The sequence below is a fragment of the Adiantum capillus-veneris genome, chromosome 2 (assembly GCF_014529385.1).
Source record: "Adiantum capillus-veneris isolate H3 chromosome 2, ASM1452938v2, whole genome shotgun sequence".
Lineage (NCBI taxonomy): Eukaryota > Viridiplantae > Streptophyta > Polypodiopsida > Polypodiales > Pteridaceae > Adiantum > Adiantum capillus-veneris.
The window spans coordinates 140,885,928-140,897,920 of record NC_140932.1 but is presented as its reverse complement, the minus strand read 5'-3'; the positions used below and the strand labels follow the sequence as shown (position 1 = coordinate 140,897,920).

The following is an 11,993-nucleotide window of genomic DNA, read 5'->3' as shown; positions in this document are numbered from 1 at the left end:
TATTAAAATTTGTCAAAGGGATCTTTGAGCGATTACATGATAGATGATCACAATGGCCTCATCGACTTGGGCAAGTGGTGTATAGGTATCCAATTTCTTAATTGGGACATGGGCCTACCTTTGCTAGTGCTTTAGGACACAGAGAGGGATCAGAAAAAAGGAAAAAGCATGAGGAGAGATAGGGAGGTTGAAGATATAAGTGAGCATGAAGAGGCCTCAATGAAGCTTGTGCCCCTGCATGACTCTAACCTGACAGCAAACATAAAATAAGTACTAGATGGAGATAAGGTGGTAGAGGAGGTTCTAGACTTTCATCTACTCAATTTGCATGCAATGGTGATAAAGGGTCATCAATTTATTTTTGTCAACGACATTTTCAAAAATTGTTAGTATAAGCACAATTCTTAATTATATCACGCCCCAGCCTTTAGTATGGAGCTTTGGAAATTATGGATTGATGTTCTTTTTATATTTTTGTATATCATGCAAAGCCACAATGATGGCTCTCCATTTCCTATTCTTCTTATGCATTGGTGGTGGGGAGGAGCTGATTGTTATTTCCATGCAAGGACATCATTGTTGTACTTTTTTCTTCACTCTATAGGGTTGTCCGTTCCTCTTTGTTTTGAGTTGTATTCTTCTTCCTCTTTTAAACTTTCTTTAGCATGATCACCAAGGGTCTGGTCTTGTGTACCCTTTTTGTAAGAAGTATACTTATCTGAGAAAATGGGGTCACTTGGAAAAAGAGTCAAAATAATGTTTTGCATTTGGGACTTGCTTGGGTCCATCAAAGTATGGGCTTTCTTTTGCACCATGATCAAGTTACATGCCTCATTTTTGGAGTTGAAAATTGGACTTTTCCATGCGCGGCCATGTTCCAAGGGTAGCTTATGGCCAAATGATCCATCTTTTGCAGAAAAGAACCGTGTCGAGGGGCATTTCAGGAACCGAGGGGTCCGGACCAAGCTCTGTGCACCACGGCACACAAAAGCCATGTTATGGCCTTGCATGGAAAACTCCAATTTTTTTGCCACAATCCAGTCAATATATTTTCGGGAGTAATTATTGTTTTTCGGAAAGTGATTTTTCTCATGTAAGATGGCTTCTCCTCATTATGGGGATCTTAAAAATGTTTTTTTTTTAATTATAAATACAAGGGTAAATAAAGCTCCATACTTCATGCATTTCCATGTCCATCTTTAACGGAATAATTTGTCAAATTAGAAGAATTTTCACTGTCATGAACGTTTTCTTAAGTTGGCTCAAACTTCTTTGAAAATTCCATTTCTAGGTATGTAGTATAGTTGTGAAGCTTCTACGATATCTCAATAAAGATTGATGGTAATAAATACTCCTTTAAGCTCAACAATAAATTAGAATTTATTGCATAAACTTGTTTTTTTTAAGATCCCTTTTTGGGTCCTTTGAAATCAATTATAAGTCTTATCATGTTTTTAACATATTAAAATAATACTTCCATGAATATGTCATATTGTATATAGAAGTTATGGTCACATTATCAAAATCTACCATGACCTGTATGGTCTAAGCCACTAGCTCGATCCAAGGAACTTTTGTGCATATGTCCTAAAGTCCACCACTTACCCCCACCATTCTAGCATTTGGTCAAAGATTCATTAAGTTTTAAGTACTTACTTAAACTTTCAAATAAGAAGCCTTCCTATATCCCATTCTCTTCCTAATTTCTATAAAGACTGATTGTACTATTAGCAACTATATGTTTCATGTTCATTTCAAATTTAAATCTCCTTTATTTAGAAATACAAATAATGATATTTTCTTTGTTTTATGGTTCCTTGTGATCATCCTTGATATCCAATTATGGTTCCTTGTTCCTTGATAATTAATTATGTACAAGAACGTGTCGACTACAAACATTCTTGGCTAACCTGGTTCTCAACACAAATTTTTGTGGGGCCTAGAAAATGAGGAAAATAATAGTATTTCAAAACAAGTGCACACAATTAACTTGAATGACAACGTAAAGTAACTTCAAAACAATGACAAAGTTCACTGCAAGTAAAGAGATGACATTGTAAGATGGTAAAGATTGTATTGAACTAATCAGTTACATGAGCCCACTAGCTTAGCATATAGGTTGTGTACTTAAGTAATCAATACATGGGAAAAAGGTTGGGCTTGCTCTCTCACTACCACTCCATTGCTATGCCTTTTGGTCCCTTTGTCTTGCCTTCCATTTGCAGCACCTTTCTGTGCAGCTGTAAGTTTAGCAGACACTTTCAACCAATTCTTGGCTGTTGATATTTGGTTCCACACTTGAATGTCCATCTTGGCTTGGTTGGTTCTTAGTCTGCAATTGAGCCACAAAGTGACTAATTATATCTCCCTAGGACTTGACTATTCAAGTATTGCTGGCATGAAATTCTACGTTATCAACTTTTGCAGTACACCTTCTGCAGATAAACATGAACACATAGATCTACAATATTAGCAGTTAAATACAATGTGAGTTTCTTAAATCCATAGCTGAATTCGACTGCAATATAAAAAAATTCACAAATTTACGTTTTCCAAGAGCAAGTATTTGAACATTGTTGAATTTAGAACAATCCATATTGTGGCCTACATTGTTGAAATGCATTGGAGTCATGTTTTCCAACCATTGACTAGTAGCTTACAAATAAATCTTTTGAAGGCACTATTTTCAATGTTATTGAATATAGGAGAATTTGCTAAAACAAGAGATGATTAATAAAGAGTCCTTCTAATTTCAAAGAAAAAAAAGCTTCAATAAGTCATTCATGGAAAACATACACTAACCACACATTCTTTGTAGGGACTGGCACTTACCTCAGGATCCTTTGTCAACATTGAAAATTTGTGACCCTTCATAAGCCTTGCATACACCCCTTGCATTTTCCTTCTCTGTAAGGCTCCTGTCTCTATCCTCTCTCTCCTCCAACTGTGAGATTTGCATCTCCTTCTTCAAGCCTCTCTCTCCTCTTTACTCTTTCCGGGCTACTACCTCTATCCTCTCTCCTCTCTAGCTATGAAACTTGCATCTTCTTCTTCAAGTCCACTTTTCCCTCCAAATACATGTTGCAGTAGAGGTTTGAAACCTCCCTTCTCCATAGATGATCCAACCTCCCTTCCCCATAGATGACCCAACATCACCTTCACCCCTCTACGTAAACCTCTAGATTTGAAGCACTAGATGCTTCTAGAGTATCTTCCTAAACAACTTCATTGGTCCTTCATCATCATCTAGATCAAAAATGGTCTACCCTCATATCTCAACATTGTTTTGAAGATTAGGCACAAGAAGCTTCTTTCACTATATATATTGGTAAGGACATTGAGCTTTGTATCTATTTCTAATGCTCTCATAGCTTTGTGCCGCTATATTGGTTTTTGTTTCCATCTTCTAGGTAGAGATTTGTAGCGGTCTCATTGTCTATCATTGTATACATCTTAGAATTGCTGGTTATGCTGCAGTAAGAATAACCGTGTATATGAATGAATCTTCATTTTTTTTGTAGGGTGTGCTACATTTCTTTCATGGCTTCTTTAGGTGCTTGTCAACCCAAGAGCATTATTGAGTCATTAAGATGCAGCAATGTGCAAGATGATAGTGGGGATCGCTATCCACTACAAATGATTTATGCAGGCCTTCATAATACAACCAAACTCAAGAGGTATAATGAAGGGTTCAAGGATACATATGGATTTTCAGGTGCACCATTGGAAGGGGAGAATCATGGATTTCAAGAAGAAAACACAAGATGGCAAGTTGCTAGCAAAGGTAAAACCTGTGTATATAGCTTCTCAATTGAAGCTTGACACATCCTTCTCTTCAACCTAAGTTTTTTGCAAATTGTACATTGCCCTACTTTTGCTTACATGTTTTGGATTGTCCCATTTATGCTTCTACCTCTTAGGTTGTTTCAATTGTGTACATGATTTCGTGTGTTTCTCTTTCATATATTCTTTCATCTAGCTTTGTCAAGTGGGAGTCTTTGGAATCTTTTACAAGAAAATTTTAAGCTATGCATGTGGACCTTGGCAATATGTTATTGCAAAGTGTTTACCTTAAGAGATTGTCTCATAGAAATAATTCTTCTATATCCATCCTTATGCCACATCAAGGCAAAATGGATGCGGTAATATGTCTCCCATTAACTTAATAAGCTTGGACAGTTTGCAATGGCGGATACAAAACAATGCATTGGGACCAGCAACCAAAAGAACGATGGAGGTGGATCTACATGCTACAATGAAGTGTATCTATGGGTCACACAAAGCTACCCTATTTCTCTACACATGGTTCTTTATATTCCTTTTATGTAAATAGCATAGTTGTATCATTTGGAGAAGATAAGGTTTTCACTTGTTAGGGCATCTCATTCTCATGATACTAGCTCAACCATATAGCCCTATCTTAATGAAAAAAATTATTTTACATCCCATCTGTGTGCATAACTGTGGATTGTGAAGTTTAAGTTAAGTTCTTTTAGTTTTTAATTCGATTTCGGTGGTGATTTTGGTAGTTCATTATTTTTTGAGTTGTGAATATGTCAACTTTGAAATTCATCTGTGAAGTTTTAAATTTCATTTCTCCTTGTCATAAAACTCTAGCTCTCCAGCTTTTTATGCCAATTTCTCCCATCTACCTCCATGGTAACACCCCATGAGGCACTCCTCATGTATTTGGAAAAGATGGGCCTTTACTGATCACATCGATACTTTAGTTCCCATGTTTGAGGGCACAATTGACATGGAGGCAACATCAGTCATTCACATTGATGCATTCAAAAAGTTTGCACATGGAGGCAAACATGTCCAAATATGCAATTGTTTTAAGGGACTCACACCGTGTGGTTGTTGATTAATTTTCTAAAGCATATGTCCAAATCTGACAAGAATTTTTTATAAGAGGGACTACAAGGATAGAGGATGAGGATGACCTCGTTGACTTGGGCATGGGGTGTATAGGCACTCAATTCCTTAATTAGGACATATTTCTAGCTTAGTTGGTGCTTGAGGACACAAAGAGGTCTAAAAAAAGGAGTAAAATGAAAGCAAGATGCTCGTGTAATCCTTGTTGACAAGAAAGATAGGGAGGTTGAAGAGGTAAGTGAGCATTTTGTGGCTTCACTGGCACTTGAGATCCTATGGGACTCTGGTCATGTAGACGACAAAGATTAAGTATTAGATGGAGATGAGGTAATGGAGGACATTTTCATTTACTCAGTTTGCATGCAATGGTGATAGAGGGTGATCAATATCTTTTCCTCAACAGCATTTCAAACATTGTGGGACTTTGAAAATTTTGAAAAAAAATCTAAATTATTCCAAGTGCGCTCATTCATTGAGAATGGAGCTTAGGGAATTATGGACCTCTTGCTCTTTTAATATTTTTGTATATCATGCAAGGACACTTTCTTGGCTCTCCATTTCCTATTCTTCTTAGTCATTATTGGTGGAGGGGGAAGGGGTTTCCATTTCCAGGCAAGCTCGTGTACTTTTTTTACTCTTCTAGGGCTATCTATTCCTCTATTTTTTTAGCTATATTCTTCCTCTTCTTTTGTCATGTTCACCGATGATCTAGTCTTGCATGCCCTCTCTATGAGAAGTCTATTAGAAAAAGATAGGTGGTGGCTAGTGGTGGCCAGATATGTACCAAAAAATATTGTGTGTCGGGTTCGTTGAGTATTGGGGAGAACCTAGGATAGTTATTGCACTATAGCACAAATTTGGCCTATTGGATGTATTTTTGGGACCATAAAGGGGAATTTTCCAAGCGAGGCCATGTTTTCAGGGAAATTTTTAAAATAGAGCAAAAAATGAGTCCAAAAACCGCGTCAGAGAGGTGTACGGGTCTTGAGGAGCCAAAAGTGTGGCTTGTGCGCCACAACGTGTAGATGGCCATTTTGACTCGGCATCTACGTGCCGTGGCGCACAAGCCACACTTTCGGCTCCTCAAGACCTGCACACCCCCTCAACATGGTTTTTGGACGCATTTCTCGTTTGATTTTGCCAAATTTTCCCCAAAAACATGGCCTCGCATGGAAAAATCCCCTTTCCAATCATTTTTTGGCCACTATCCGGCTAAGATATCCCGACAAAAGAGAATATTTCAGTGGTCCTGGGGGTCGAGCTTTACTCCAAACCAGGTATGAATTTTTTATTTTGTGGCGAGTGAATTTTCTCACACATGATGGTTTCTCCTTGTGATGGGGGCCTTAAAAATGTGTATTTCTAGAATAGTAGTTATAAGAGTAAATCAGGCTCCATACTTAGCAACTCTAGATGGAAACCATTTTTTTCAATTCATAGTTTATGAGCTTGTTCCATAGGTTTTACAAACTTTGCTTTGTTAGTTTTGGATCAATCTGGAGTCAGTATATGGCCATTGGTCAAAAGTGATGCTTTGCACACCACCATGTCCTTTTCTAATGCCATGGGCATCAGATGTTTCTTCATGATCTAAATAAGGTGTCTATAACCTCCATGTAGAAGCTTTTTGTGCAGTAGTTAGAACTTAATATTAACACTTTGCCAAAAAAGAGATTATTATATATAAACCCCCTTGGACCCTAAGTCAAATGGTCATATGAGCTTGTGGAAGTTCTATGTATGTCTATTCTATGGCCTTTTCCAATTTTGATTCTATTTGGTATACCAAGCTAGTCACTATTGTCAATTTTGCACCCATGTATCCCAAAGAGGCCCTGTTGATCTAGGATTTTTCTTAACTCCCCATTTGTGAAAGTTTGAGACTGAGTATTGATTTTTGGTTTTTCGGTTAGTGATTTTGGTTTTTCGGCGAGTAATTTTCCTCTTGCACAATGGTTGTTCTTCATAACAAGGGTCTTACAATTGTGCTTTTGTAGAATAAGAATTACAAGGGTAAATCACGCTCCATATTTAGCATATGTCCATGTCCATCTTTAAGGGGACAAAGTGTTAAGTTGTAGGAATTTTCACTAAATCATAACTATAGGTCATATATTTTTAAAGTTAGCTCTACATCCTTTTTTAGGGTCCTGTGGAGTTCTAAAGCTTCTACAGTATCTCAATAACAATTTTATGGAATTCAATACTCATTTAATCTCAAATCTGAATTACAACTTAGTGCATAACTTCTATTTTTGAAAACATCCTTCTTTTGGGACCTTTGAAATCAAATATGCGTCTTATCTTTTTTCCATATAATTAAACTATATTGGCATGTACATTTCATATTGTATACAAAATTTGTGGTTAAGTTACCAAATTCAATCATAAGCTACATGGTCAAAGCTACGAACTTGATCCAAGGAAATTTTTGTACATATGTCCTAAGGTCTACCAATAACTTGGTCCAAGGAACTTTTATACATGCATCCTAAGACTAGTGTTAATAGACCCCACCATTCTAACCTTTGGTTAGTAAAGATTCATTAAACTTCAAGAACTTCCTTAAACTACCAAGTAGGCCCGGCCAATTTTGGCTTCATTAGTTTTAATAGGAATCTACAAAGATGCCTTGAGGGAAAACGAGAGGAAATAGCACGTGCATGAGAGAGAGAGAGAGATGCCCAGTGTCTTGACAGAGGCGAACATGAATTTTTTGTTATGGCAGCCATCTTGATGCCATGTGTCAAAGCCAAGGGGGGTAGAGACAGAGGTTTTTTTGCCATCGTGATCATCGCGATGGTGCCTCATTAGCAGAACTGTGAGAAGAAAGAGCCGATGGGGTTGTGCAAGCAATGGTGTATGGCCTGGTGCAGGCAGCTTTCCATCGAGCAAGCCAATTCTCTCTCTCTCTCTCTCTCTCTCTCTCTCTCTCTCTCTCTCTCTCTCTCTCTCTCTCTCTCTCTCTCTCTCTCTCTCTCTCTCTCTCTCTCTCTCTCTCTCTCTCTCTCTCTCTCTCTCTCTCTCTCTCCGGACGGGAGGCCCTGACAGAGCGCGAGCTGCCAGAAATAGACCCATTTTTCTTTTCTTTTGCATCACAATGCCATATGGGTGCTGCCTGCAAGCGAATGCACTCTCTCTGTTGGAGATGGCATGTTGGATGCAAATGCTACAGAGCGAGGCAGAGCAGGCCAAAGGAGCACCTTTACCTCCGTGTGTGGGTCTCACTTGGGCACAATGCTGGTCACAATGCTCGTGCAGATGAGAGGCGACGAGGGTACAAGGAGGTGCGTGTGTTGAAGGGAGGACACAGAGATGCAAAGCGGACAGAGAGAGGGTCGTTTGCATCCCGGGATCTTGGGTTGCAGCTCTGTACTCAGATGCATGCGTGAACAAGGGCAGGTTTGGGGGCTATAGGAGTGGCCAATGGTCTGGGCGATGGAAGAAGGCGAAGGGGGTTAGGATGGGGAGCGTCAGGGCGAACGCTCTGCAATGCGACGATGGCGACAAGGCACATAGATTTTAGTTTTGGTTGTTAAATTGATATAGAATCTGGGAAGATTCTATATAATGAATGGAGTTTCGACCGATTAAATGGGTCCTCATATACAACACTCTTTCTAATTTCTATAAAGGTTGATTGCACTATTATTAGAAACTACGTGTTTCATGTCCACAATTTAGATTTAGATTTCCTTTATATGGAAATACAAATAATGATCTTTCCTTTGTTTTATGGTGCCTTGTGACTACCCTTTCACTAGCCATTATTGACATCCATTTATGTACAAGAACGTGCAGTCAACTACAAGAGTTCATGGCGGTTGACTTGCATCTCAACATACATTTTTGTGGGGCTTAGAAAAAGGGGAAAACTTTAGTATTTCAAGACAAGTACACACAATTAACCACTAATTGAATGACAACATAAAGTACTTCAAAACAATGAAAAAAAGCAGTGTAAGCAAATAGATGACATTGTAATATGGAAAAGAATCCATTGTATTAATCAAGTACATGAGACCATTGGCTTAGCATATGAATTTTTTGCATAAGTGTTCAGTAAATGGGAAATAGAGCTAGACTCTCAGGTCTCTCTCCCAGCACCATGATGAAGGAGTCCTCTCTTTTTGTTCTATTGCTCCACCTTTTTGGCCCCTTTGTCTTTCCTTTCATTTGCAACATCTTTCTTTGTTTTAACTTGAGCAAAAAACTTCAATTGATTCTTGGTTTCTAAGGTTTGATCCCACACTTGAATGTCCATGTGCTTGGTTGGTTCTTGGTGTGCGACTCCCCAAGGTTTGAGTATTCAAATGTTTCAAGCATGAAATTGCACATTACTGCAATACTCCTTTTGTAAATCAAAAATGATCACAAAGATTTACAATATCAAAAATCAAATACAATGTGAGTCTCTTAAATCCACAAAACTTTACCTCTTCCAAAATCATTGACTAGCAGCTTACAAATGACTATTTTGCAGGCACTAGTACTAGTTTCCAATGTTGAATAATATATAAAATCTGCTAAAGAAGAGATGATTAATAAAGAATACTTCTAATTTCAAAAACAATCTTCAATAAGTCATTCATTTGAAAAATACACTAACCAACATGCTTTGCAGGACCAAGCACTTAGCTAAGGATCCTTTGCCAACATTGAAAGTGTGTGACACTTGATAAGCCTTATATACACCCCTTAGATTTCACTGCATTGGCACCATGTACAATAGATCTCCACTCCATTGTAATCCTTTGGTAGGTATGAGCAAGTACACTCCTTTGGTGCCTAGTTATTGAGAGAGAGAGAGAGAGAGAGAGAGAGAGAGAGAGACATTGCAGCAATTGTGGAAAGAGATCTCAAAAGGATAGGGAGCTAGAGAAGGAAAGCTGGGGGTGCATGTTATGGAACTTGAAAGAGAAATCCAAGCTTGGGAAGAGAGTGAAAGTGGGCTAGGGAACCTTGATGAATGAAGGAGATATTGGAGCTATGGAGAAAGAGGTTGCAGATCTAGAAGAAGATGTTGGAGCTATGGAGGAAGGGGTTATAGATCTCAAAGGAGATATGGGAGCTATGGAGAAAGAGGTTGCATATCCGGAAGGAGATGTTGGAGATATGGAGAAAGAGGTTGAAAATATAGATGGAGATGTTGTAGCTATGGAGAAAGAGGTTGCAGATGTAGAAGGAGATGATGTAGCTATGGAGGAACAAGTCGCAAGTCTAGAAGGAGATATTACAGAGTTAAAATGATGCGTGGTAGACTACTCTACAAAAAGGTGACCTAGCACATGTGTGTGTGTATGTGTGTGTGTGTGTGTGTGTTTGTGAATGAGAGAGATATATTTATTTATTTATTTATGTCAGGGAATTTTAGAGAGAGAGTGGGGATAAATATTGTAGATCTGCACTTTTCAACAGTAGTTGAGGAGAGAGAAAGAGAGCATGGGTCACTTGTGGAGGGAGGGAAAGAAGAAGACAGATAAGACAAAGAGATAATAAGAGAGGGAAACTTTTAATATTTGAAAATTGAAAAGTACCTTTTGGGGGGAGAGTAACTCCAACCAGATCTAGTAAAATTTGCATATATAAAGTAAAAGCATTTTTACATATGCATGCCTAAGCTATCTACCCCACCATTCTAGCCTTTGGTCAAAGCTCGATTAAGTTTTAAGTTTTAAGTATTTCCTTAAACTTCCAAATAGAGAGGCCCTCATATACCCCACTCTCTTCCTAATGATGGTAATTACAATCTGTAAAACCAAGAAGGAAGATATTGATGCACAAATCCTATTTTGGAGAAATCTCAATGTAGCAACAACAAGGATATTCAAAAGTAGACTTTGCATGGTTCATGGATGATGAGACTTTTACAAATTGCACTACCATAAGAACAAATTTTAATGGACATCTTGACAATGTTTAGGATGCAAGCATTCCTATTTATTTCATGGTGAGCAAGGCATACAAAAATACAGCAAAGGGTACGTGTTTCCATAGTTTAGAGAACACCTACATTTATGTGAGGCATGGAGGCTCTCAAAGAGTAAAGAGAATGTAGAAGCACAAAAGATGGGGTCCAAATTAAGAGAATGAGACATATTAAGTGTTTCTTTACATGGTGGGAAGATCAGATATTACACTAGGGAAGTTTGTACAAGGTATGCATGTCTATTCCTAATTTGTTCTTATCAAGTTAAATTTCTTATCTTAGTTTGATTTGTCTATTCCTATATAAAAAATTCAAGACTCTAATACCCCTTGAGAAAGACTTTATATACCTAATACCAATCTATTGGAAGGTGTCCATGCAAGCTACTTAGAAGGAGAAAGTGGAGTCTACAAGACTTCTCTATTTGATGATTTTGTTACAAATGTTTTCAATGCATATATGCAATGTGCAAAGTATCTTGGGTTTAATACTAGATAGTACATTGGTAATGACTAAATATGGAAAATCTTCTTTAAAATATCTCCAAGGGAGACATTTTGACACGCACTCTCAAAGGGAATGTTGTGGAAGTTGTTGTGTCTTGCACCCTTTCTTGAGAAACCAACTATTCTTGGTAGCAAGGAAACAGTGTAAAGGAAAAAGAAAGGGAGTAATGCAACTAGCTCCCCAAGCCCGGTTTTGTGATGGAGTCAAGACAAAGAAATCAAGGTAGATTAGAGAAATAAATTTTGTGTTAGAATATGGTGTTCATAAAGATTTTTTTCTATTTCCAAGTACAAAAAATGTTGCTAGTGTTCTTGAGGAGACTCACTACCCAAATGCTACATATGTAGCTGGAGGATAGCTTGTTGCACATAATGTATTCGACACAACATTCATTAAACCATGTGGGCTACCAAGATAATGTCTATTCATTTTAAAATCAAATATTTTGGTATGTTAAAAAATCAAAAGTGTATGGCTTATATAAAAATGAAATCTCTGAGTGATACGGTACCTTGTTGTTGGTGAGCACAAGAGTACAGTGGAAAAAAAATCTCTCAATGGATGTGGGTCTACAAACATGATGTTTAGCACACATGGAATGTGGATAATCAAGCAAAAAATATTTCTTAATTACCCCAAAGTTGGCCTATTGCAGAATTCACAAATATAAGTATTTTTT

General features: G+C 37.8%; 1 protein-coding gene across 1 annotated transcript; it reads left to right on the top strand.

Moving 5' to 3' along the window:
- Nucleotides 1-9,867: 9,867 nt before the first annotated feature.
- Nucleotides 9,868-10,128, top strand: LOC147463747 (uncharacterized). Its single transcript, XM_086529477.1, has one exon. The coding sequence runs from the start codon at nt 9,868-9,870 to the stop codon at nt 10,126-10,128; it is 261 nt and encodes an 86-aa protein (XP_086385603.1).
- Nucleotides 10,129-11,993: the final 1,865 nt, after the last annotated feature.

Excerpts from the sequence above, each read along its gene's own strand:
- LOC147463747 (XM_086529477.1), top strand. The coding sequence starts at position 9,868 with ATGGAGAAAGAGGTTGCAGATCTAGAAGAAGATGTTGGAGCTATGGAG.